This window comes from Mirounga leonina, unplaced genomic scaffold (genome assembly GCF_011800145.1).
Source record: "Mirounga leonina isolate KUSES-001 unplaced genomic scaffold, KU_Mleo_1.0 Mir_154, whole genome shotgun sequence".
Taxonomy (NCBI): domain Eukaryota; kingdom Metazoa; phylum Chordata; class Mammalia; order Carnivora; family Phocidae; genus Mirounga; species Mirounga leonina.
Genome location: NW_023270389.1, coordinates 9,413,947 through 9,441,859, shown reverse-complemented (window position 1 = coordinate 9,441,859; position 27,913 = coordinate 9,413,947). Strand labels below are relative to the sequence as shown.

Below are 27,913 nucleotides of genomic sequence, written 5' to 3'. Positions count from 1 at the left end.
CGCTGCAGCTGGGCTGCTCACTGAGTGAAGCGCTCGCCCCTGCGAGGTAGGGATGGCTGTCCTCCTGTCCTGTTCCAAACCAGCATGCCAGGCCCTGGGTCATGCTCGTCATTCTTCCCCGGGGCCCAGCACAGAGCCCCGACCACTGCTGGTGCTCACAAAATACATACATAGACGTATGTATTTTTAACAAATGTCAAACGGAACGACTGCAGTGTTGCATGAGACAGGAAACCGGGGTCTCGGTGAGCCAGAGCGCTGACGGGGGGAATGTGGACAGGAGGGAGGGGCTGCACGGTGGGCAGAGCCCCGAGCCGGCCGCGCTCCTGGCGACCGCAGAGCCGCGCAGGGAGCGGGACTCAGCCTCCCGCTCCCCTCCTGCTTTCACCTTTTGTGCAGCGGGAGGTGTTGGCACCCCCTCACAGGGCTGTCACAGAGGTGAGATGAGAGTATCGGGTGGCAGCTCACTGCCGGGGTGATTGACGGCTACCAGGCTGCCTCAGTTTCCCCAGTGCCCAGTGTGAGCAGGCCCCAGACTACTAGGTGCTGAGCAGAAGGGAGACAACCAGTCTGAAGGGGGTAAAAGTTCCCTTTTCTACCTTCCATATCTCCTTGGGGAGGCCGCACGTCTCTCAGAGCCCTGGACCCTCTGCCTCAATGGCCAGACTTTTTTCTAAAAGGTGACAGATCTGTGCCAAAATCAATTCCAAAAAATTCCAACTACTCTGTGACTGACTGACTGAGTGACCGAATGGACCAGTGGCTCGTCACCCTCACTGTGCCATTGACTGTGGCCCAGGACACCTTTCCTCCCTGAACTTTACTTTCCCGACCACTAGATGGGCATTAGACTATGTTTGGTACAGGTCTGTTTCAAGAATCCAGCTCGATCACGCCGATGGGAGCACTTCCCAAATTCTAATGTGCAAGAGAAATGCCCTTTTATCAGCATACGTGGTACCCCCAAAGGTGCCCGGCATAGAGTGTGCACAGAGGAGGCCTGTGGCTAATGTGGAAGGGATAAATAGGGTCTATTTGATTTAGTTATCTTGTTCTATAAAGAATTCGCATGCCAGCAAGTACCCGCAGGCTGGTGGATCCCGTCATGGGCACCACGTCACCAGCTCTGCTGGGCTGCCTCCTTTTGGCCACTGTTTGGCTTCATGCTTTCACCCCAGTTTGGATCCCGACAGTGCACCTGCTGGAGGTGGCGTGGCAGAGCTGACAAAGGCCTGGCATGTGGTTTCACAGCCGTGCCCACCCGCACACGGGCCCATCTCCTTGTCCCCCCCGTCCAGCAGCCCTCTGTGCCAGGAAACACCAGCTCCTTTCCGTGCAGGGCTGTTAAGGGGAGCGCACCTGAGTGAGCATGCAGTGGAGGCCAGCTAGAATGGCACGACAGGGCCAGAGACTCCGGGGGGCGGGGGTGGAGGATGAGTCCAGTCCTCCCACCTGCTGGAAGGATTTTCTGATGCCACATCACAACCCACTCATTGGAGTGTCATTTGTTTTGATCAAATTCCTCTTTTAAAATGCAGGAGGGTAGGGGTGCCTGGGTGGCTCAGTCGGGTGGGCATCTGCTTCTTGACTTCAGCTCAGGTCATGATCTCAGGGTCGTGGGATCGAGCCCCGCATCTGGCTCCACGCTCATCAGGGCGTCTGCTTGACATTCCCTCTCCCTCCCCCACTCACACTCTCTCTCCCTCTCTCAAATAAATAAATAAATCTTTTTAAAAAAAGCAGGAGGGTAAATCCTAATGGTCCTTCACACCCTGATGAAAATAAATTCAGTTACATACTTAATTGCCAGTGTGTATAACGCTTTGACATAGCTTTGGTCATCACACATTTAATTTCACCTTCGTAACTCTGCAATATAGCTTCTAGGTCTATTTCACAGCTCATGAGACTGAGGTTGGAGCAGTGACGTCATCTGGGCATATAGCGACAAGTAAGGGAGGTCTGTTCACGCTGCAGAGCGAGTCTCCCTTGGCTGCCCTACATAGTCTCCTGGGAAGGCTGTGGGGGCAGGACCTGCTGGGGGAGGGCTGTGAACTCAGGGCCCACTGCAGGTGCATCTCGCTGCTGACAGCAAAACAGGTAGAGGGCCACGGTGACAGCCAGCCTGTTCACGGTGGCCCTGGTGCCCACACCTTCCTCCCAACCGTGGCCAGGACAAGGCAGGCAGGTCTAGGGCCGCTGACCATCTGAGGCCTGAAAGGCCTTCAGACGGGGCACAGCTGAGCCTGGTTCACTACAGTTAGTTTCTGTGGTGTTATTAAGTAGAAAACATTTTTTTTTAATCTCTCATCTCTGTAACTTAGCCAGGTTAACAATGCACTTTAAATGGATTTCCTAGGGGCGCCTGGGTGGCTCAGTCAGTTGAGCGTCTGACTCTTGATTTCAGCTCAGCCCATGATCTCAGGGTCCTGGGATCGAGCCCCTGCATCAGGCTCCCTGCTCAGCGGGGAGCCTGCTTGGGATTCTCTCTCTCCCTCTCCTTCTGCCCCTCCCCCCACTTGCATGCACACACATGCTCTCTCTCTAAAATAAATAAATAAATTTTTTTTTTAAAAAAAGGCAAGTAAATAAATAAATACATGGACTTCCCAGGAATACAGACTTGGAGTCCAGCTCTGGCACCTGTTAGTGATAGGGCTGTGGGTGAATGACATAGCCTCTCTGGGCCTCAGCTTCCACATCTGTGAAGTGGGCGTAAGGCTACTATGTACTCGATAGGATTGTTGCGAAGACAGATGAGGTGCCTGTCCCGGGTGCCAAGCATGGGGCCTGGCACGTGGGAAGCACTCATGGAACCGCGGGTGGGCCGGGGCCTTGGTGCCCCATCCCCGTCCTGCTTGGTTTGAGGGCAGGAGCTGGGGAACGCCTGCCTCTTGGGGGACAGGGAAGCTGGTGTATTGTAGCCACCCCTTGAAGAGGGGGGCGCCTGCAGCAGGCAGTGCAGACTGGGGGGTTAGTCGGCACTTCATCAGCGAGCTCCAGGACGTAGGGTCCCCCTCATAGTCTTTCCTCAGCTCCCTCAGCGGAGGCGATGCCATGAGGGTTGGGAGCTGGGTCTTGCAGCAGGGGGAGGATTCTCCGGGAAAAGTGCCCTTTCCGGCTCCGCAGTTCCTCTCCTCGGCTAATTCAGACTGTGGGTCCGAAAAACCAGATCCGTGCTTTTCTAGAAATTGGGTGAAGTGAGGTGAGGAGGAGAAGCAAAGCAACAGGCTGGTCTCCACAGAACCCAGCTTTGGGGTCCCACCTGTATTTTCCCTTGACCTGCCTCTGTTTTGTGTCTGTCTAGGGACCAGCCTTGTGAATGCAATTGTAATAGAAATGGGATCAGTGACTAAGAAAACTAATCCCTCGTGAATACATTCCGAAGATGGGAATGACTCAGCTGGAAGGAAATTGCAGAGGCAGTGGAGAGAGTCACCCCAAGAAGTGAGGCAGAAGGAACAGTGCCAAGGAGGCCCAGAACAGCAGTTATAGCCAGGGAAGGCCAGGCCACTGAGCCCTGTCTCCTGACATTGATCAACTCCGTGAGAACCTGGATCATGCAACTTCCTGAACTTAATTTATATTCTCTTAGGCAAAATCTCTATGACCTGGGTGGAAATTTAGCCAGAGAGCAATAAAGAATGGTAAGCCACAGGTAATGAGCCAGTCTCTGGGAAGCCAGGAGCCCTGCTCTCTGGCTGGTTCTATTTCAAATATTACCGGAAATTAGATAATAGTGAACATTTACCGAGTAGTTATTAGGTACCAGGAGCTGGGCTGCAAACTTTAATGACCTGCATTCATTGGGTCCCCTCAAAAGCTCTGGGCAGGAGGCTTCCCAGACCAGGAACCACTTGATAGTTGTCTGACATGTAAAGACATTTTCTTGGACCTTGTGAGCATGAATTTTCCCCCACTGCAGGTGGCCAAAAAGAAGTGAGTCCCAGTTATCTGTAAGGAAAGCAGGAGACTTAGTACATTTCCAGAACAGACTATAGGTGCAGCAGGGACACTGCACATGAACCTCACAGTCGGTGTGTCCTTGCTGGCTGCCAGCTATTTGGGCCTCTGTGACAGGTAGCCCTGGACATGTCTGAGCTCTCTGGCTATCTCTCTGCAGGGGTGAGATCGTTCTTATCAAGTGTCCCCACTTGACAGCCAACCTCTGAAAGCAGAGGCCCATTTACTGGGGTGCAGAGAGCAAACGTGAACCCATTATAACCCTGTCCTTCCTTTCCCTGCCCATCAGTCTTAGAGAGAGTCCTACTTCTAACAAACTGCATAAATGTGGGATCTTCTTGATAGAGAGAACAGCAGGTGCCCCGGGCAGGGCCCTCCTTGGACAGATCCCAGCCACCTGGACCTTGCAGTTGCTTGATCCAGGGGACATATGAAAGAGAAGGATCAGGTCCAGGCCACCATTTCTGGGAGGGTCAGGAGAACCCTGTCAACAATGGCCTGTAATGGTCTTCCCACGGAGGCCTTTAACTCCCCACCCTCCAGGGGCGCCTGGGTGGCTCAGTTGGTTAAGCAACTGCCTTCGGCTCAGGTCATGATCCTGGAGTCCCTGGATCGAGTCCCGCATCGGGCTCCCTGCTCGGCAGGGAGCCTGCTTCTCCCTCTGATCCTCCCCACTCTCATGTGCTCTCTCTCTCATTCTCTCTCTGTCAAATAAATAAATAAAATCTTAAAAAAAAAAAAAACTCCCTACCCTCCAGGTTTGGTCGTCAAACAGTTCATACCACTGACTTTGTCTCTCTCCACTGCTGAAGAGACCTTTCCACTGCTCAACAGGGGCCTTGCAGGTTTCTCTGTCATTCCTCACATTTCAGGGGCACAGGACCTTCCAAAGCATGACTGTATGGTGTTAGTGCACGTTCACCCTACAAGGAATGCCCAGTATTACGTGCAGAGGCCCTCGGACCTTGCGCCTGTCCTAGGACAGTGTCATCCCAGTGGGTCTTCACAGTATCCCCGAGCCCTGCTACGTGAGGTGTCAGAAGCCATGTCTCCCATAGTTGGGGGCTGCAATTTGCTCTCCCCAACTGGGGGCTCCCTCTTGGGGTCTTCTGTGGGACTTGGTTCCAAGTGTCCTGGAGTCTGGGGTGACTGATGCCCGCCGAGCCAGCGGCCCATGTGCCTGCGACATCTGCTCACCGCGTCAGTGGCCAAGCAAGAAAGGAGTGGGGGCGTTAATGAGGAGCTCGGCTTGGGGCAGCGGCATAAGGCCTGTGATTTCTCACCACTTGCCTGGCCTCGGCCACAGGAAGAGAAGATAATGAACAGTGTCCAGAACAGCCGAAGGAAGAGAGCAGTCACGGTCTCTTCCCGCCCGACTCTCCAGAGATGCCCAGCTGTGCCGAAGGAGGAGGCGAAGTCAGGATTTCACGACCCCCGGGGCCAGGGCCAGTGATAAAGCCCTGCTCGTTTCCTTCTGAAGACAGCTCTTCATCTTCTCTGGATCCGAGGGCTCCAGCCTGGTTTCCCTGGCAACTGGGCTGACTTCCCGTGGCAAAGGTCAGCGTGCGGTGGGGTGCAGGCCGACCCGCCACAGTGGTATTGGGGGTGGGGGGAGGCCCCCGGGCGAGGACAGGAGCAGGAGAACATGAAAGCAGGCCTCTCAGGCAACGTCAGGCGGCCGGAAATATTCTCCTCCTGAGTCCCCATCTGAGATGAAGAAACGGGCATAAATCGGGGAAGTAACTCGCCCTGGGTCACGTGGCGCAGACACTGGAGAACCAGGAATTAGATCGATGGTGGGGCGGGTTTAACTTCCTTCCAGAGAAAGTGTCCAGCGCTGCCACTGACCAACCATGGGGAAGGGGAGCGCTTGAAGCTGTTTCCCTTGGAGAGGAGACAGGTGCGCCGTGACCCGCATGGGGGCCGTGTGGGCTCCCGGCCCACAGGTGGGAGCAGGTGGGCTCTCGGTGGCCGCCTGTCCCCAGCAGCGGCTCTGGGGTCGCCACAGAGACTCGGGGGCCCAAAGCAGGCCTGGAAGTCCACACTGTGCTCTTTCTTACCAGGCAGAGCAACTCAGGATGAAAACTTGCTGAGAACAACAGAGGCTCCCAGGACGACTGGCAATTTGAGTTTCTTAGAGACAGACAATATGTTGGTACCAGATGTCATTTTAAGCTAAAAACCTATGGTTATGCTACTTAGATGATCTTCTTTATTTACTCTAACCCATAATCCAGAAGCCATTCTCCATTTAACGTGGGCCGTTGAGCATTCCTACGAGAACCACAGCCTGTATTTTTAGGTGTTGCCATTCCCAGCTGGGGCATTTCATTTCTGACTGCAGCTTGCTGCATTTAGGGTCTGATCGTCTCTGAGTTGATTCTAACTGTCACTGATCCTCAGGAGTTCACATCTTACTCCTCTCGGCTCAGGGAGTGTCACCTCCCAAAGTGGTTCCTAATTTGCTCCCCTGCTCCAGCCCCAGAGACTGTCTCCTGCCTGGGAGGGTCTGTGCATCACTCACTGTATCTGTCACTTGGGCGGTTCCCTGCTCATTTCCCCACGCCCCCTTCTCAGCAGGGGTGAGGAGAGGCATGACTAAGGGGGTCTGGGAGGCGGTCCCTGGGGGTTCAGGAGCCCTGGGCCAGGGGCAGGGCAGCCCCGACAGTGTGCATGGAAGTCCAGGTTGTATAGCTCCGCTGGAAAACCGTGGTGGGGGCCCTCCTCCTGGGGCAGCCCCTCTGCAGCCCTCCCCCGGTGGCTCTGACAGCCCATGCCGCAGCGCTGGGAAGCCAGGGAGAGCGCCCACACCGTGGGCCGGCACCTGTGACGCCTGGGCGTGCCTCTACCCACATCCCTCTGGCCTGGCCACGCCAGCTGCCCTGGGCTGCCACCTCTTATGGGACTGGGGCAGTCGGAGGGCCTGTCATTAAGTTGTTCGTGCTCAAAGGAAAGGAAGCTGCCCCCACCCCTGCCCCGGGAAGCCGCCCTGCCCACAGGGCCTGGCAAGCTGTTTGGGAAGGGGGAAACACGGCCACCTACGGCCCTGCGTGCCAGCCAGCTAGCTCCTGCAGGCCCCACGAGGGCGGGTGCAGGGGGATGGAGAGCGCCGTGCCTACTGAGGATGGCCCGGAGGGTCTGGGCGGCCAGATCGGCCTGCCAGTTCGGCCACCTTGGCAGGTGGTTTTAGCTTTCGTGTTCTTATATATTAAATGTGCAGAAGGGTGGCTGTGGATGCAACGCCCTACTCTGCCTGGCACGTCCTAGTGCATAAGCCACGGCAACTAGTACTGCTGTGGTTATTGCTGTCACTGCAACAGAAGTCTTGTCCCTCTCTGCACCCGTCAGCCTCTGCCGGCCCCAACGGGCCTCGGCGACCCTCAGGGTTCCCTCCAGAATACGTAGCCATTTTGATTCACAGCAGCATCCATACAGGGCCAACATGTTCACGGCAGAAGAATTAAGGCACATTCGGTCCCCACATCTACAGGACCCCCCTGCACTGTCAGCCTTCTAAGGAAGGTACAGACAGGAGCAGAGGGAAGTCTGCTCAGGACAGGACAGCATGGGGCCAGACTCTCAGCCCCAGTGCAGCATGGCCAAGGGCTCTGCTGGGTCCACCTTGATCGGAAAATGCCCACAGCCGTGCTCTGTCAGAGAGCAGATGCCCGTGTGGACACGCTCCCCCAGGTGGGGAGGTCCTGCCACCGCATGGAGGTGGGTCCCTACTGGGAGCACAGGACGCATCTGCCCTCCACAGCAGGGCAGGGGGCCTTCTGCTTCTGTCCCCCAGCTCCCGGCTCCATCGGGGCCCACGTGACTTTGAGTCGCGGCACTCCTGGTCCTGCTCTTCAGCCGCCACCATTTTTCTCTTGGCTGTGACCACAGGCACTTTCCTCGGCACTGTCCCCCCCAGAAAGCTTCTTCTCTGCGGCTGCATTCAGAGCCTCCTGTGTGAGGTCAGCCCTGATCCCGACCTCCTGCCTCCTCTCCAGCCTCTGGCTCTGTAAAGTGTGGCCTCAGAACTCTCTCTCTCTCACACACACACATACACACACACTTGTTCACACTCTCTGAGGACCTCTCTCCCCTGGTCCCCATGCCCCCTTCTCTCCCCAGGGAGTTGCCATTGTTCCCAGGACTAGTCAGTTTCCCTTCCCAGCAGCCCTGTCCTTGTATCATCCCAGCCAATCAGGATGCATCAATTCTTCCCTAAAAATCAATGCCTGCCTCACCTCCAGTGCCTCATCTTGTCTGCGAATTTTGTTGCTTTCTTTAACAAAATAATAAAGAACACTTTCCTTGTGACCCTCTTGCCTGCCGACTCCCGGCCCCTGCGAGGTCTCTGCTGAACAGGACTGCCTTATTTTGCAAAGAATTGCTCTGACACACTTTCCTCTCATGTGTGTCCTCCATTAATTTAGCACAGATTTCATGTCTTAGAGGCTTAGCATGTGAGAAGGGACAGAAAGACATTTTATGTAAAAGGAAGCAAGCCCTTTGCTTTTACGTGGGGGTTCTATAGGGCCTGGCATGTCATATTTTGGTTTTTTCCTTCTGCTTTTGGCCCAGGAAAAAAGGGCACGATCAGACCCCTCTTCTCTTGGTAAAAGTAATGGGAAGGGCAAGTACTTGGAATAGGTACATAAAAATTAGAATTTATGACCATCTGCATGTTTGTGCTGCCATTCACAACGGCCATATACAACTAACTAGACCTGAGGCACCACCTGGCTGTGTGTTCCTACCACCCTTTTCCACCCAATACCTCTTCTGGGTCTTTCCTTACAAACTGACATGCCCCACTTTAAAAAACGGGAGTATCTATTTTTAAAGAAACTTGTAAAATAGGAAAAATGAATGGGTGCTCATTTGTATTGTACACCAAGAGTTTTTGGTTCCAAAATGCTTCTCTGCAAGGCTCCTTGAATGAGTTGCTGCCCCAGTATATTTGTTTCTCGGCATATCTTTAACTCCGGCTGAAGTTTGCAAGTGGACCTGAAGGAGCGTAGGTCTGGGGCTCGGGAGCGGCCCGGCTTTAGTCCTGGCATGGCTGCTTAGTGGCAAGTTAGAAGGTCTCTGAGATCCAGTGTGTTCCTCTGTAAAACGGGCATCACTGGAGGATTAAGTTACTTATTCCTTCATTCGTCAAAAATGTGGATTAGAATGACTTTTCTTAGGGCCTCTTCACTCTCACCTTAGCAAGCAAAAATAATCAGACAGCACCAAATTTAAGGGAGGATGTTTGGGGTGGTTAGGGCTATAATCAAAGCTATGCTGCATACCCAAAACTCCCTTTGGGGAGCCTGTTCCCCAGGGGCTCCAAGGGCCAGGACTGGATTTCTAGGGGGGCAAGGCTGGCTTGCAGCGGAGGAGCATGGAGTAAAGGAAAACCAAGGTCTCTGTCCTAGACGACAGGCTTAAGGAAGCTTGAAGCTTGAAGACCAACAGGCAGTGAATAGGCAGAGAACCAGCCCTGAATCCATGATGGATGGTCTACAGGAGGGGCAGAGCAGGACTACCTGGGCGCAAGGAGAAGGTAGAGGGGCGGTGGAGAGCACTTACGACCCCGAGGGGTCCCTTTAGAGGGGTGCCTGCTGGGGAGGATTGAGAGCACCAGGCAGGTTTGGGAGTGCAGGCTGCACCGAGGGCAGCCTGGGATCCCCTTCAGGGAGGAGGAGCGGGGCCGTGCCCGCCATCAGAGGGACACTTGCCCAATGCTCTTTATTCTCCACACCAGTGCTCACCTCCATTGGCACAGATAATTAGCATTGATGGCAGCTTAGTACCTAATTATTTCTGGCTCATGTTTACTAAGTGTATTACAGGCAGTTTGGACAGATATTCTCCCTGAGAGCCAGGTTCTGGAAAATTCATCAGAAAAATAGAATCTTGGTACATAAGGCTCCCACCCTTTTTGTGTTTCAGAAAAAATGGTAGCTCAACCATGTGGACCCCAGTTTCTGGGTTCTCCATCTATCCTGCCTCTGTGAGAGCAGGGTGAGTGTGGTAGACAACATACAGAATGCAGGTGGAGGTTCGAGACCAGTCTCCGTCACTTACTCACTGCTGGACCTTAAGAAAAATCACTTAACCTTTCTGAACTTTGGTTTCTTTGGCTCAAAAATGGAGGACATACCATCAACTTCACTGGATTATTTTGAGGATTAAATGGGGTTATTAAGGAGTATTTTGTGAAGTGTAAAGTGCTAAGCCAGTATTTGGCTCTGGTGATTTTCCCACTGGGTCAGTCACAGATGCAGAGCATCTCCGTGGCAACAGAAGGTGGGAGACCCACAAAGAATTATGTTTGGGAGCCCACCTCCTTGCATCAACCCGACCACACTATCGTCCCCTCCCTTCCCTCACTCTTTTTTTCTTTTTAGGATTTATTTATTTTATTTTAGAGAGAACAAGAGAGTGCAAGATGGTGGAGAGGCAGAGGAAGAGGGAGAGAGAGAATCCCAAGCAGACTCCCTCTGAGGGCAGAGCCCGACTCAGGGCTCGATCCCGGGACCCTGAGATCATGACCTGAGCCGAAACCAAGAGTCCAACGCTTAACCCACTGAGCCACCCAGGTGCCCCGGTCTTCCCTCACTCTTAGCCCACGTCCACGTTCAAGTCATTCAGAAGCTATCTCCTGCACCCTCTCTTCCTCAGGCCATGCTCCCTCCTCCTCTGCCACTCAGTCTTCATCCGGAATCCCATGCGGGACGTGTCCCAACCGCACATTACCCCAGGCTAGGTCATCAACCTCCCACACCTCGGTCCCCTTTAAAACAGGACAGTGCTACTTCCCACCTCCCTGGGTGGTGGGGAGGATTAACAAGTGAACGTGTGCGAAGCACTGGGAAGGATGCCCATGCAGAGCAGGCCCTCGATCAGCACTGGCTGTCAATGCCATCACCACCTGCTTCTCTCCCCAGCTGGCCTTCACGCTTCTCCTACCTCCCCTAGGATGACATGTCTTTGTCCCCAAATATCCCACACTGCACTGAAGTGATCTGCCACTAAGCCTGTCCTCCCCAAATAACGTCAACATTGCCTGGGATGTCAACAGCCCTGTCTTAAGTGTAGGTGTCCCCCGCACCGGGGACAGCGCCAGGCACAGGGCAAGTGCTCGAGACATCATGGAACTAAATTTAAAATGAGCCATACCTTTGAGGCAGTTTTTCTTATTGATTTTGATTGGGGTAACATTCCTTCAGCAGGGCTAGGTGTAGTGGGAGAAGGATGGACTTAACCTGCGATGCTGGGAGGCTCTTCTGTTGTCATCATTGCCACGGCCACTTCCTTTGGCTCATGGCACGTACTTCCCCTATGACTACTGTTCAGCCCAGTCTTCCTGTTGAATAAGGGGTCCGTTTCCTTGGCTGGGCATTGATGTGCCCGGCCAGGGGCTGGGCTGGTTCGTGTATCAGTAAATGGGCAGATGGCTGTGGGGTCCTGACTTGGAAAATGGAGCCCTGAGCAGTGGCGCATGTGGGATAGGATTTTCAGTCCCTCGGTTTTCACGTTGACATCTTTCAACCCACAGCAGTGCACGGGGTCAGAAAGGAAGCACTGGGAATGGGAGGGTCTGGGAGGGACAGGAGGAGCCTTGGATAACTGACCTTCGTGTGAACCTTTGTATTTAAAAAGAGCTACTTCTGCAAGTGGCTATTAGCAGCTTTCCGTGTGGCTTTCCATCGCTACCTCTGCTGTTTGGCTTTATCCTTGCTGCCAGGAGGACCAAGAGCCCTAGTGCGGCTCAGGAACCGTGGGAGCCGAGTCTTGCTGAGTCCACGCAGCACTGCTGACCACAGGGCTCCAGCCCATGAGGAAAAGCTGCTGTTCAATTCCCACCAGTTATGTGCAAAGAGCTCCGTGCCTCCCAGAGAGCTGCCTCCTGCAGAATCCAAGGGATTCTCCACCATCTTGCACTCTCTTGTTCTCTCTAAAATAAAATAAATAAATCCTAAAAAAAAAAAAGAGTGAGGGAAGACAAGGTGGGAGGGGACGATGGTGTGGTCGGGTTGATGCAAGGAGGTGGGCTCTCAATGAATCCAATGAAATTCCAAGTATCCCTCAGACGCCTGGAGCGCAGGGCCACCCCTGCCACAGGGACGTGGGCAACACGGGCCCCTCCATGGAGCCCTGTCCTCCTTCCGGGTCCATTTCCTAGCTCCCTGGGCACTCTGGATGCCCCAGCTGCACCCCATCTGGAGGCAGCCCCTACCCCTTCTGGGAGCCCTAAAACAGACCATCCTTCACTCTGCTCTTCCAAAATCTTAAATTCAATCAGTCACTCTCAGGTGTTCCCACTAGGCTTCCTTCATCTCTTGAGCCCTCTGCTTTCTCCCTGCCCATCCCACCACGTTCCTCCTCCTCCCTTCTCAGTAGTCAGCCCTACCACTCCTTCTCTAGTACTCTCCATCCTCTTGCCTCCTGCAGACATTCACTCCCCCCACCCCACATGCTTATGAAATCCCACCGTGTGCCCGAGTGTGGCAGGTACTCGGTCTGTGGTGGTAGCCAGAGTCCGCGTGTTCTAGCCCACATGAAGACATGGACGTTAAAGCACAGTCACACTCATGCATTTATGTAATTGCAAATGGTGATACATTCTGTGAATCAGAAAAAGCACAGGGTTCTGGAAGAGAAACCTAGTTTAGTTCAGCGTTGGGGAAAGGAGGGTGTGTGCAGATCAGGGAAGATCCCAGAGAAAACACCACTGGCACTTAGAGCTAAGGGTTATTCCGAGTTACCCACGTAAATAGGGGGAAAAGTGCTTCCTGGATGGCATGTGCCAAGGTCCTGGTGCAGGGCAGAGTCTGGTATGTTTCAGGACTACAAGGCAAGCGGGTGGGGATGGAGCGCGTGGGGATGGAACAGGGGAGCGTGGTATGAGAGGAAGCTGCAGGGAGAGCCGGAGGCTGGATTAGGCAGGGTGAGTGGAGAAAGTGAGGGGCTTGGGATTTATTCTACCTGTAATAGGAACAGTCGCAAGCTGGGGAGGCCGCCAAGCCAGGGTCTGCCTCCTCTGCCCCCTATCTGGGTGGCTGGGGGCTGGGGGAAAAGGTGACACAGCCCTCCAGAAGCCAGGTGCGCTAGGATGGTCAAGAAGCACCTCCCAGAGGACTGTGGGGTGGAAATGTCTTGGCCACAGCTGGATGTCACTCGATAAAGCCAGGAAATTGTAATGGGCATAAAACCTAGCGGTCCACAGACTTCCCGTGTAACCCACACGGTGGCTCCTGGCTCCGTGAGGGGGCATTATTATCTGCATTTTATGGCTCAGGCAACCCAGGGAGAGGGGAGCCAGGGTGCTGCTCAGGGGGCTTGTGCAGCTGAGGGACAGACCGGGATGCAGGCCCGGATCTTCCGACGTCAAGTCCAGTGCTTTTCACACCCCGCCAGCAGGGTCTGCGGAGGAGAGGGAAATTCCCCCGGGAAGAGAGTGAGACCAGAGGGGGGCACGGCGTGCAGGGGTGATCCACTGCTCCTTCTAGTTCACACAGCTCTGATGGGCTCCCAAAGACAGGAAGAGTCATGAAGCTCCAGATTTCAACTTAACATCTGAAGAGAGTGAGGTGCCAGAGTTTTCTGTTGTGAGTCAGCTCCCCTGCTGGCTCTCAGACTGATGCCAGAATCTTCAGAGCAGAGATGATCCATCCAGGGGCAAAAGCCAGGCCCCTGGGGGTTTGATGAGGTGACCAACAGCTTGAGCAGCTTTGGCTCAAAGCGTCTGCAGCCTGGACCCCTCGTCGGGGGAGGCTGACTTCAGAGCCACCTTCCCCAGAGCTCAGGACGCGACAGCTGACACGCACTCCCTAAATGAGCTGTGTCTCTGGGTAGCATGAGTATCGAACGCTCTCAAAAGGAAATTAGGAAAACAGCCCATTTTACAAGAGCATCAAAAAGACTAAAATACTGAGGAACAGGTGCTCTCCGGCATCCCCAGCACCCCAGAACGTTCTCTGGCCTGAGTGCACTACTCACCTTCCTCCTTGCACCGAGGTCATGTGCATATAGCGGACACCGGGAGCCAGGCCACAGCCAGCGGTGTGTCCCCTCCCCACACATGGCCTTGGATGCAGAACAACTTCAAAAATTATGTGTTAAACGAGTTAATCGATTAACGAGGAAAGCAGATGGGGGGACGGGGTGGGGCAGATAAATAAGGTAACTTTTTAAAATTGAAAACACAACACGGTCAAGTGGGAGGCACCCAGGGCAGGGGAAAGAGTGTGGGGTCTGCCACTTCCCAACTGGGAGAATACTGACAAGCTTCTTGACTTCTCGGTCTGCGTTGCACCTTGGAAAGTCAGGGCTGCTGACGCCTCCTTCCCAAGGAGGTGATGAAGACCAAATGAGTTGACTCGTAAGAAAGTACCAAGCATGGCAGGCATAGTAGGAGCTTGAGAAATGGTAGTTTCCTCCCATCTCTGGAGAATTGGGGGCCATAGAGGTGACCGGGCCGTGAATCCTGGCTCCATGGTTTACCAGCTGCCTGATCCCGGCGTAACTTCATCTCTCGGTGCCTCGGTTTCCTCCTCTGCAAAATGGGGTGGTGATAATAGAAGCCGTCTGGTAGCGTTGTTACAGATGCAGTGAGAGCAGGTGTGTGAAGCACGTCCCTCGCTGAGAGCTGCAGGGCATCCTCCCAGCCCCCGGACCGAGCGTGGGGGAACACGTTCTGGAATCTCTCTGCCCCTCTAGGTTGGTAATACCTATGCGAATTCCTCTGTGCTCACAAATGTGTCCACCTCCGCTTCCCTGCAGACAGGCACCCCTTCTGTGTGCTAAGCAGGGACCTGTCTAATAAACCATTTTCATGGCCTTGTCGCCAGGACACACGCTGAGCCGGCAGCAGCCGCGTGTTGTCTGCCCCCAGCGTAGCTGTGCTGGTAACCCCCCCCATCTGCCGCCCGGCTCCGTGTGCAGTGAAATGTGGCCTGTGAGGAACACACAGTGGAAAGTTAATGCAAAAAATAAACTCCGATTTTAAGAGTCGGTGCCGCTAGCCCACCCCGCTTCCGTCCTCAGCCTCGCCCCTTCTGTGTCCCTGTGTGCACCCCGCTCTTCTGCTGCGCTTCAGGAACCTGACCGTTCCCCACCCTCCCTGCTGCCTGCTTGGGTATGACCCGGTGGCAATGGGGATCTCCCTGAAGAAGAAGCGGAAGCGCTTGGCAGCTGGGAGAAAGGGCACGGGCACGTCCCCATTGTCTGCCTTCCCTCCCACACCCTGCCCGGTGCCGTGAGAGACGCGTGCTCCCCGCAGCTGGCCGGCGGCACCCGGCAGTCATTTCCCCCTGCCGCCGTGCCTTCCCTGGGGCGATGCCTCAGCTGGAGTGTCGCCCATACAGAGAACTGGTGCCTTGCGGGGGGCGGGGGAGAGGGAAGCAGGTTAGGGCGCTCAGGTCAGTACTGGCTGCCAACAGCCTCGGGTTCTGAGCCACAAGTGGATACAGGTGCTGGAGAGTCAGGCTCGTATCAGGTCGGCCGCCTGCTTGCTTGGTGACTTTACCAAATGATTTAACCTGAGCCTCAGTGCCCTAAAAAAAAAAAAGTGGAGGGGAGTAACATGTGCCTACTTTGAGGTTGCTGTATCAAGTATCTAGTAGAATGTTTGGCACACAGGAAGCCCCCAGTAAATACCGGCCGCTCTTGCAGGTAATAGAGGTATTAATACTTGACTTTTGAGAGTCCCCTCTGTTTGCCTTGATTTCTGCCTTGTCACCATAGCTGTTGCACTCAGCCTGGCTCCTCTGGTCTTGTTCTTGCTCCAATAAACAGACCTTTGACTTCATTTTCTAGTCACTAGACCACTGAGGCCAAGGAGCCTGCACCCCAGACCCTGCATTGACACCCCCCACCCGTGGTACCCAGACCCTCGGGTCACTCCTGAGTCCCACCCTTGGCTTGGTGGCCCAGAGCAGGGTCTTTCAGCCTCTCCCCTGGTCTGTTGGCCTTTCTACCTACCTCCCCAGTCCTGGTCCCCCAAAGGGGCCTGAGCCCTGTAGGCTGTTCTGTCGGGCTAGCTGATGGGGTGGGCAGGACTGGGAAGTGGCAATCTCTCCTCCCCAGGCTGGGATCAGAGAGGCTCAGGCAACTCTGGTGGGTGGTGGTGCCCCCGAACTCCTGCTCTGGTTCATTCATTCATTCATTCATTCATTCAATTGTAAGTATCTAGTGACTTCCTATTCATCTTGGGGAAGATTTAGCCATCATGTGATCTTGACCTTGAGGAACTGTCCCCCATAATGATTCCCAAACCAGATGGGAAGAAATCACAACTACTACCTAGACCAGCAAATACGAAGAATCTGGAGTTCCGGCCCCAGCCTCCAGCGGCATTAGGTCCAGAGGTCAGTGTGGGACGGCAGAGAGGCTATCTCCTCCTGGGGGCTGCCTGGGGCCCCCCGCCAGCCATCCTCAGGATTCCCCGTCTCTATCAGAGGAATGTGCCATCATTAGATTCAGCCCCCAGAAAACCAGCTGTGTCTTTATAAACAACAGTAAAAGCTGCACATGTTCTGGGCTAACAATCAGTGAGACTGCAGAGCATGCAGTGCCAAGCGGTCCGTTCCCCGAGGCTGGGGAAATGGGAGGGCCCCAAGGTGTCCTCCTCCAGGGACCCACCAAAAGATTCCAAAGGAGGAATCTCACTTGAATAGTACAAAAAGAAATAAGCCAGCCACGCCTCCCCCCAGTCAGTGACAGAACGGGAGGAACAAATGCAAAGAAAGAGTTGGGAGGGTCAGGGGGCTGTCATCACCACAGGAGCTGGATTCTAGAGCATAGGAGCTCCTGGGAAGGCTGGCTTGGGGCTGGGACCAGGCGGGGTGAAGGCGGGAGCCACGTTTCCTTCCACCCCAAATGCACAGGTTGGAAGCATGACAACCAGCAGATCAGAACCACCTGTCAGGAGCCGTGGTGGCTCCCCAGCTGGAGGTGGTACCAGAGACTCAATCAGGAAGATGCCGGAAGCCTAGAGGGGAGAGTGAATGGGGCCCCAGGCCCAGCTTAGATCCAGGGCAGCCAGCCTGAGTCCTCACAGTGTCTTTGGAGGCCCAGGAAAACTACTGGGTGGGGTCCTATGTTCTGGGAGGAGCAGCTCAACCTAAGCGAATACCCACTGCACTTCTTTCTTCTGAAATCAGATTTCTTCCCCCCTTGAGGCCCTGAAAATCCCACCAGCCATCAGCACGAGTGCCTCCATGTGACAGCACCGTCCATGAGCTCCGCCCCAAGGCACTGGAAGAGGCTGGAAGGGCCAGGTGCTGGGGCGGGGGGGGAGTGGGGCTGCACACTCCAGCCATGGTAGTCAACTGAATCGTCTGCTTTCATCCCTAGAAGCCAGATAAATGAGGGACAAGAGGAGGGGGAAGGTGGACATGTGTTTTCTTCCTCTCATTTAGGAATTTTGCTACTACAGATAGATGCTTTGTTAAAACTGAGAAATTTTATCCATCCATATTGGATGGATACACCAAAATGTTAAAAGTAGTTACCTATGATCACAAGATTATGGGTCTTTCCCTTTATTTTTATTTTGTTCTTATTCTAAAAAATAATTATTTGGGGGGCACCTGGCTGGCTCAGTTGGAAAAGCATGTGATTCTTGACCTTGGGGTGTGAGTTCAAGCCCCACATTGGGTGTAGAGAACTACTTTAAAAAAAAAAACTGTATTTATTCTGTAATAAGAAGTGATGAGTTACGTAACAGGATTGCAAATCATGAGTGTGAAGCATTGTGGACCAGAGCTGAGTAGGCTGAGGGGTGGCTGCCGTTGACCTGGGGAGGCAGTGCGGGGGACGGGGGTTCACACCGACCTTTGTGCAACTCTGGACCTTGGCGCCTGTGAACCAGCCAGATGGTCTTAGCACCACAGCACAACTCAAGGCTGTGTCCTTAGAGCTGCCTTTGGGAGGAGGATTGGAACCCTCATTCCAAAGACAGGAGGAGGTGAGGAGCCTCTGAGTGCAGGTAGGTGGTGAGCCCCTGGAGGCTGGGCACAGACGCCCACCGGGCCTAGCACAGAGCCTGTGCCCGGACAGCAGACACCGTGCTCCCTCGGGACACAGCCTGGGCCTGCGTGACTGCCCCACACGTGTGAGTGAGGACACTCGCTGTTTCCGCTGCCCCGGTCTGCAGCTGTCTGTGGGGAAGGGCGCTTTGCTCCGAGAAGCTCAGAATTGGAGTCGGAGGTGAACCATCCTCAGACATGACCCGGAAAACTGGCCACTGACCCAAGACCTCAGGCATGTCAAATATAAACAAGCCAGCAGAGGCCTCTGAGAACCGTGCTGGGCTAGGGGGTCCGCCAGAGAAACTGACTCCCCAGTCGTGAAGGATAAATACGTAATAAGAAGGCGTCTCTAATGCTAGTGAAACCCAGTCTAAACAGAACATGAGTGTGGCCGCGAGAGAAGCCTTTCACTTCAACATGGAGCCTCTCCCAACATGGAAGGCTCTTTAAAAACACTGGAAATTGTCTTTTCTGCTGTGGGAAAAAATACCTCCCTGTGTGCCAAGAAAAAAGGATGCGGTCAGAAAGGAAGGGGCGGAGGAGGAGGTGGGAGGCTTCTTGGAGTCTGACATAAACAGTGCAGAATGAGGAAAAACCTAATTTTAAAACTTACTCTGTAATCATGGTGCAAACCATCTGAGACTCGGGAGCCACACCAGGGCTGGGATTGGTGTCTGAACAGGCTGAGAGGCTGCCTAGAGGCCGTGGGCGTCCGGACTCACCAGGTGACACAGGGCAGCGGCTTTGAATTCCTGTTTCCCCCCACCACCCACCACAGCCCTCTCCCCAGCCCTGAGCCCTGCCCCTGCCTGTTCCTAGAAGGGGGCTTCTCTTCCTCCTCTCATCTCCCTTCACCCACCGGCCATGGGCTATTGCTTCCAGCAACTCGTGTGGAGGGGCTTCAGGGACTCGAAGGTGCCGGGCACTGCGTTTGCCAAATCAGAAGTGACCCTGAGCCGCAGACTCTCTGGGATGTGGCACTGATTGCTCGTCCCAGTACTACATGGAGAAAAGCCTGAATCCTCAGAAAACATGACATTCTCTTTAATTTTCCACACTCCCCAGTGGTAATGCCATCAGTTTGAGCGATGAAGATGAAGAGAGAAGGCGGGAGCCCCTTCTCAGCATCAGAATGCAGTGAAGTTAACACAGCAGCCAATTTCCTGTAGGAGCAGGCTCAGCGAGGTGGGCAGACCACAGACTCTCAGAGCAGTGCCGTTGATATGATCAGGGCTGATATCCAGCCTTGGAGCTTGAGCGGGGGTCTCCGAGGTCCCCTGTCCTGCCTGCATTAACCCTTTGGTTGGTGGATTTTGGAGAGATCCGGGGCCCTAGGCAGGAACCTGCATAGCTAGAGAGGAGGGAAGGGTGGAGGGTGTCTGTTTAGCAGTTGTTTAAAAAAATGTTTCAATATTTTAACAACTGGTATGGTGATAGCAAGTGTCTGTCAGCTAATATCACCCATGACTATTATCATTATTTTTTCAGAGCCTTTGGACCACTAATTTAGTACCAGGGAGTCACTGTGAGGAAAGCATGTGATTTTGAATCTGATCCTCGATTTGCAACTCAGCTCTGCCCATTGCTAGCTATATGACCTTGAGCAAGTTCCCTATTGTGTAATGGAAAGTAGAATGATACCCACTTCATGAGATTGATGTAAGAAGTGGGTGCAAAGCTATTTCTGAGAGTACTTTGTAAATGTTAAGACTGAACGATGTGAGTAATAGCACACAAACCAAAAGAGAAGTCTGATTTGGGGCTGTCCAGGGTTCCGAAGTCATGGGGCTCCAGATCTCCACCTGTCCCCAACATTTGTAGGGTCCAAGGAGAGAACACAAATGAAGGCCCACATATTAATTTTAATTAGTTTCTAAATATTTCTAAATATTAATTTTAATTCTAAGTCAACTAATGGAAAGCTAAGGGTGTAAGTCAGACTAAGTGCTAAATCACATCAGTTCTGCCCTCCTACCCTGATCTATCTACACCTTTATAACAACCTAGAAAGCAAAGTTCAGATTTAGAATTCCTGGACTCCTCAAAATTCTGTGCTAGAGTGTAGCAGCGCAAGAATAGCTGACCCCCAGCTGGCCCCACTCCTCTTCCCACCTTGGCTTGTTACCATATTGAGAGATAACAGATAATCACACATATGCGTGTGGATGCTTAACACATATGTCCAAACTCCATGTGCACCCCCAACAAACAGCCAAGCTTTGGCCCACACAGGTGGAGTAGACTGCCCTTAGAAAGACAGAACAGGGAAAAGGCCTGCATTGACCCTGGAGGCACGTTTGGGGCCATATGGCTGGGAATACTGAGATCCCAGATACCCAGACTGTGGTCTAAAAGGAGGGGAACAGCCTTCAGGTGGGCAAGTCTTCTTAGCCCCACAGGCCCCTTGCTCAGTGTGAAATGGCATAGCCAGAAGATACCAGAGTGGGTTCCTTAAAGCATAAGGACAAGCAGGGGCTCCTCTCACCTGGGCTGAGGGGCAGTGTCATCTTGGATCCCAAAGCCTCCCCGGGAGCTTGAAACAGGCTTAAAACCACCCATCCATCAGGGGACATCAGTGTCAGCAGTGCCCCTGAACACCTGGCCTATCCCTGCCCTCAAGAATGCTGCTATTGGCCCCCCCATCCCCTTGGTGACCACAAGGCTTCGGGGGAGCAAAGTACAGCTCCTTCAGAGAGGTTGCTCTGCCCCTCGTGGGCACTGGGAGAACTGGCTGGAACCTGGACCTCAACCCAGGGACCACTTATTTGAATGAAATGCTTCACATGAGCTTCTTTAAATGGGATTTGCCTTTTTCTTCTAAAAATGGGATGCAGAAAGCATGACGGTTGCAATAATCGATGTTTTCATTATTAGCCCCATTGGTGAGCCCATTAGCTGTGAGCTTTGGGTCAAAGACTGATTGTCTAAAATAAAAACATTGTGTTTATCACCGTGAGGAGAGGGTTGTGGGAGAAGGAGGGGAACGAGATACTAACGTGGATCTAGCCTGTTATAGTTTACAAAGTGTCTGCTCACATTCCATCACTCCAGTTGATCCTTGTAACAGCTCTGATATGTAAGGAGCCTGGAGTTATTTTCCTTCCCATTTTACCCACGGGGAGCCTGAGGCTGACAGGAGCAGCTTGTCTGAGGCCAGCCAGCTGTCACCTTGGGACTGACACCCAAACCACTGAGTGCAAAGAGAAAAAATGAGATGAAGAACTCATTTAAGGTTAAGGTTAAGACTAAAGAGCTTTCCCACAAGTGTGGTGAAGGAGAGAAAGCAGGGTTTGGGGTCAGAGAGACCTGACTTCAGATTCTGGTGCTGCCCTTCCCATTGGTAGGACTTTGCACAGTTTGCTTGGAGCTTCTTTTCCTTGTGTGTGACCTGCGTATCATCAGATCTGCCTCACACGGTTGCTGTCGGGTGCTTTCCCATGGAAGGATCAGTGGCTGTTAAGTTTCCTTCTTTCCCAACACTGCCCCCATTGCTCTTTCTTACTAACACCTAAAGTCAGATCTCACTTGTACCACATGCAGTGCTACATACTGTGCATTCATTACCTCATTTAATGTCCACACCAAGTACATCAAGTAAATCCTATCACTGTGTCCTATTTTGTAGGTGGGGGAACTGGTACAGAGTGGGCAAGTGACTTGCCTAACTGACACAGCCAGTAGGTGGTAGCACTCGGTTTACAAGCTGAGGCAGCCTGGCTCCAGAAATCCTGCTCTCGGCTCCTCTGCCCAACCAGCTCTCCATCTCCTCCCCTTTGTTGCCCAACTTCTTGAAGGAATTACCTGAACTCCCGTTTTTTTCTTGTGCTTGCTCATTCCCTCCGTAACCCCTTACAGGATGGCCTCCACCAGCATATCTTCACTGCTGTCTTGATAATTAATAAATCTCATAGTCTTTTCTTAACCCCACTTTCTTCAATTCATGTGGCTTTTGGCAATGATGGCTTCCTGAAATTCTCTTGACTCTGGAAGCGAGTTGTCCCCATTTGCTGTCTCTTCTGCTTCGTACGTTCCTCTTTGTCTCTTGGCTATCTGAACGAGCCTCCTAAGGTGTCTCTTTCATCCCCCGTGGTCTCACCATCACCATCAGCCAATCCTCTCCATGCAGACAGTTACCAAATTTACACCTCTAGCCCTGACTTTCTCCTAAGCTCTCGATCCAACTCTGCAATTCCACAAAAGCAGCACCTCCCAGTTGAAACTCAATCTCTTCCTATCTTTCACTTAAGATCATTTCAATACTTACCTACTCAACAAATGATTCTGAACTCCTTCTATGTGCCAGGCACTGTTCTAGGTACTGGAGATATGGCAGTGAATAAACCAGGAAGTAAGTCCCTGCCTTCTTTGGGGTTACCTTTGAGTTGCAGGGTGAAGGGAGAGAGACCATAAGCAAAGTAAGTACTATAGTGTATTAGACAGTGGAGAAAAATAAAGCAGAGTCAGGGCATGGGGAGTGCCAGGACAGGAAGTTGTGATTTTAAATATGGTTGACAAGAAAGGTTGCACTGAGAACACGATACTTGAGCCAGGAATAATGGAGGCAAGACAGCAAGCCTTGAAGATCCTGAGGGAAGAATGCTTCAGATAAGTGAGCAGCACAGAGGCCAGAATGGGCAAGAAGGAGAGAAAAGTTGATGGTGGCCTAGAGGAAATGGACAGCCAGATCATGTAGGGCCACATAGGTCCTTTTAGGAACTTGGGCTTTTCCTGAGTGGCTTAGGAGCTGTGGAATCATTTTGAGTCGAGGACGGACATAATTTCACATTTGTTTCACAAGATCACTGTGACTGCCATGTTGAAAATAGACCAGGGCAGCAGAACAGAGTTTTTAGCAAGGAGGAGACTGGCTAGGATGCTAGGGCAGCAATCCAGGAGAGACATCTCTAGCGTGGATCAGGGTAGTGGCAATGGAGGTGATGGATGGCCAGGAGATGAATTCTGGATAGATTTTGATGGCATCAAGAGGATTTGCCAATAGTGCGTGGAATGTGAGAGTGTGGTCAAGAGTGACTCCAAAGTTGTTGGCAGGTGGGCAGTTGGGTCTATGGATCTGGAGCTCGGGGAAGCAATTCAGATTGGAGATAGAAATTTGGAAGTTGTCAGGATTAGATGGTACTTAATAGCCATGAGACTGGATTCACCAAGGGAATGTGAGTAGATAGAAAGGAGAAGAGGACCAAAGACTGAGACCTGGCGCCTTCCAAAGGTAAAGGGTTGCGAAATGAAGCAGAATCAGCAAAGGATGGTGAGGAAGAGCTCATGAGACAAAAGGGGCAACAGGAGTCACGTGTGTGCTCCCTGTGCCAGCCACCATGTTCTGGGGAAAGATGCAAAGACAAACATGACTCCATCTTTACTCCCTCATGGAGGAGTCAGGGCTTTGCACCCTGAAATACCACTGTGGGTGGGTCCAGGGATGGGTGTGGAATGTCAGAAGCAGTGAGACCACACCTTGTTACTTCTGAGAACGATTTTACACACACACACAGAGACACACACACAGACACACACACCAGTCAACTGTATGTGGCTCTTCTCGTTATTTTACTTTATCCCTTCTTTTTGTCTCTGATAGGCAATCAGTTACCAAGCCAGAGAGTACCTACTTTTGCAGCATCTCCCATACGTAGCCCCTCCCCTCCATTCCTTCCAGCCTAGCTGGAAGCCTCATTAAAGATCACCTACAGTGTTGCAAAAGCTCCTAAACATCCAGGTTCCCTCCCATTGGCCCTCTAATTCTCCTTCTTACATCATCCTTCTTCCTGGCACATCTTCTCCTGCTCAAAAGTCCCGCCACCCCTGGAATGAAGCCCAGTGCCTAAGCCCATTATTAAAGGCTACTTCACAGACTGACTCTGCCCTGCCCACCCAGCCTTGTCTCTACTTTCCAGGTGCCCTCTCTTTCCTGGACACTCCATGTTCATGCTTAAGGCTACATGTTTGCCCATGGTGGAACCTCCCACCAGGGTGTGTCTTTCTTTGTTCTCCACAGCTCATATCCCATTTCCTCCACAAAGCTCTCCCCCTATAGCCAGCATGGATGTCCATGTCTCCAACGTCCTGTATCACTCGGAGTCTGTGTCGTTCACTTTTGTATGTAGGTATATAATGGCATGAACAGTCACTAAATACATTTATATTCACCAGTTCATTCATTTTTATTTGTGTGTGGCTTGTCTGCCTCCCCCTCAAGGATAAATAACTTTCAGTGTTAAGCATGGTGCTATTCTAATAATAGAATACATGAATAGTAGATGTTAGTCTTTTTTTAAAGGTGAGGGAATATATAAAAGGTAAAACTGTGATAAAGCACTTTGTTGTGCTCTACCAAGCTCCAGGTAGATAGGCATGAAAGTGATTCAAATAAAATATTTATTCCTTCAACAAAAATGTATTAAGATCTACTATATGCCAACAATGTGTGAGATACTAATGATTCAAAAATAAGTCACAATCCCAAGCCTCAAGGAAATCATAATCTAATGGGGAAAACAGACATATAAACAAATAATTATAATATAACCTGAGAGCTGTAAAGAGCTGGATATATCCATGGGAGCATGGAAAAGAAGGCTTCCTGAAGGAGGTGATGCATGTAATGATTCTCAAAGGATGAGTGATTAGATCCAATGAGACTGTAGCAGGGGAAAGAGTGCTTTAGGCAGCGGACATGGCATGAGCAAAAAGGAAGAGGTTAAAACAGCATGGTGTGTGGAGGTAGGGAGGCCAGACCATGGAGGGCCATATATTAAGGAACTTGAATCCTATCATGTGGGTGATGCCAATGATGCTTTTGAAGGGTGTTAGGTGTAAAAAGGACAGAATCATGTCTGTGTGTTTGAACACCAGTGCAGCTAAAAGATCAATTTGAAAGGGATCAGGATTGGAAGCAGAGAGGGCAGTTATGCCATTCCCTGTAGACCAGGTGGGAGATGCTAAGGGCTTGGCTTTAAATGAGGGCAGTGACAGCTGGATGGAGAAAAGGAGATAAATTCAAGCATCACTTATGGAGCAAAACTCATAGGACTCAGTGATGCAATAGCTCAAACAGTCTAGGGGAGGGCATAGGAAGAGCCAAAGATAACCCTTACTTCTGGCCTAGAAGACTGGGTGAGCAGTGGGTCACCCCTGGCAGAGAAGGGGGAAAGGGCCAAGTGAATGCTGGAGGTGGTGCGTTCACTTTGGGACATATGGAATTTGAAGTGCCTCCAGCATCCCATTCAAAGTAGTCTTCTTAAATGGTCAGAGAGTGACTCCAGGGTACTATCACGCTTGGAATTTATCAGGGACTTCTTTAAAAACCATTACCAGGGCACCTGGTGGCTCAGTGGTTAAGCGTCTGCCTTCAGCTCAGGTCATGATCCCAGGGTCCTGGGATCGAGCCCTGCATTGGGCTCCCTGCACAGCAGAGAGCCTGCTTCTCCCTCTCCCTCTGCTGCTCCCACTGCTTGTGCTCTGTCTGTCTCTCTCTCTGTGTCAAATAAGTAAATAAATAAATACTCTTAAAAAAAAAAAAAAAGAAAATCATTACCAAAGCCAGTTTATCAGCTACATAAACCAGTCATGCGTTGTATAGGCATGACTCTTCCTGGGGGAAAAGAAAAAGAGCCACTACCTTAGAAAGCAAAAAAAAAAAAGAAAGAAAGAAAAAAGAAATAAAGATAGGATATTTTTGAAAAAGAAACCTATCCACTAGACTTCGTCATAATGAATTTGGGGCTACCCAAAATCAAACCTTCCCTTAATGATGGAGTCCTTCAGTCCCTGGGGCTGTGGGAGAGAACATGCCTCAGACCCAAAGGATTTCCAATAGAGCAGTGTCAGAAGTCACAGCAATGTGGATGGATGAGTACACAGCCTCCCAAGGTCACCACGCCCATTGGCTACACTCAGCCAGGCGCCTTTGTTTTGATGTGATGATTAAGAAGCTTGTTTTATTTCTCTATTCCACAGAATCCTACAAGAAAAGGGTATCTTCCTTCTCTCCCAAGACAGGCACAAGAGTGCAACTTTATTGTATTATCTCTGTTTGCAGAAAATCTGGGACCAAACTAAGCTTTGTAAATTTCTCACATGACTGACCTCTAGAACCCTGGGCTTAAGTCTGCTCACATAACTCTAGGCAGGAAAGTGAGGGCAAAAATATGAACTGTGAAGACTCTGTAGACAACATATCTTAATCGACCAGCAAGATAGCGAGTCCTGAAAAGGACAGTGTTACAACAGAATCAAAAACCAAGAATCAACCAGAATGAAAAATTCCCCAACCAATGTGCCTCAGTTGGCACAGTGTCCTAGACAGGAGAACAAGTACAATTTTCTGCTGCTGAGAATGCTTGTCCTCCCATCCCACAAAGGAACCAAAAGAACCCAAAGCAGGCCTGGTCACTGTAACCTAAATGGAGAACAGAGCTGAGGCAACACAGAAAGTAAATGCCTGGTGACTTAATAATTGTCTCCACACTTTGGCTGGGGGCAAGAAGCTGACTCCAGTGTGTCTATTTCATAAACCCAACAAGCAGATTGGGTCTCACCTGACCTCCGATGCATATATGATTATATCCCACTCAAACAACATTTATGCCCCTCTGTACAGTAAGTAATGGCTGTAGCATTATTGGGGAGCTGTAGCATTATCACGGAGAGCTACTGGTCAGCACAGCTACAATGAGCATGTGCAGCAAAGTGGGCTCTCTCTGACTTTCTACATGAGGGCATTTCCTCTTCTTCATCTCTGCCAATCGGGATACATTTCAGTTATGCCCAGCAGTTACCAGGGGCATGGAGACAAGAGAAAAGGTTCTTGCAGCTGTGGGCCCACCTCCTCCCCAGGCAGCCCTGCCTTCCCTTCTCTTCAGACTGGGACTGACTAGCACAGGGGGAGCTGTGGAGGCCAGCCAGGGGCAGCAATTAGTGTCTCCATGTCCCCGTGTGACGGTAAAGGATGCTGAGACATTTTAGCATCAACTTGACAATGCAACTCTCTCTTAAGCCATTCGTATAAAGCCCTGTAGGATCTTCTGTCACTTCATAAGAGGAGGAACTTTATCTCAAACAAGGCTACCACGTCTCAGCTGATGAGTGGAGCATCTCATTTTTTTTTTAATTATTAAATTCTTCTGCACTGCCACTGAGACTCATTCCCAGTCCCAGCAATGGATATATGGAGAATGTGTAGCCAGGCTCTGCTGACTAAACTTCTACTTCTATTTGGGTTCAGTCCAGCTCCCCGTGGCTGTTCTGGGAGCTGCAATCACACTGGACAGCCCGAGTCTCCTCCACTCTGGCTTTCTCCAGAACCAGGAGGTGGTAAAATATAGTGGTCAAAAGCATAGACTCTGGAGGCAGATGATTCCCAATTCCACCTCTTACAAACTGTAGAACCCTTGGTGTTTAACATCTTTAAAACTCCACCCTCTCCTGTGTAAAATGGAAATAGAAATTCATTTATCTTGTGGAATATGTTGAACGTTAACTGAGATAACATAGTTAAAGTACTTAGCACAGCTGTTGGAATAGAGCAAGTGCTCAATAAGTATCAGTATGATGATGATGGTGGTGGTGGTGTTAGTGGTGAGCAGAGGGGAGAGACATGGGCTAAGACATGGGCTAAAGTCAGGTGCAGCCAGGAGGAGTAGCAAAGTGTCCAGAATGGCAGGTTTGCTAAACTAAGCAATTGGACTTCCAGGCTGGACCTGAAGTCAGTGGGAGAACAGCACATTAGAGACTATGTATGCCAGCCTATGGCACAACATTTACATTGAGGTGGTTTCCAAGGTGACCATGATCTCCTTGTGTTATCAGTTTCTACGTCTGTTTGCCAAGTGCTAGATTGGCCAATGACTGGAATTTAAGCAACTTTCTTTGTTGAGTAGAAATTCTACTACTGTGATTTCCTGGGAAAGTTTGCCTCC

The 27,913-nt window shown here is 51.6% G+C and overlaps 1 protein-coding gene across 1 annotated transcript in view; it reads left to right on the top strand.

The window, feature by feature from the left end:
• Nucleotides 1-3,904: 3,904 nt before the first annotated feature.
• Nucleotides 3,905-27,913, top strand: part of FAM78B (family with sequence similarity 78 member B) — a 38,223-nt gene continuing 14,214 nt past the window's right edge. The window contains exons 1-2 of the mRNA XM_035009588.1: nt 3,905-3,939; nt 5,422-5,520. Coding sequence (XP_034865479.1) covers nt 3,905-3,939; nt 5,422-5,520 — 134 coding nt within the window. The remainder of the gene's footprint in view (nt 3,940-5,421; nt 5,521-27,913) is intronic.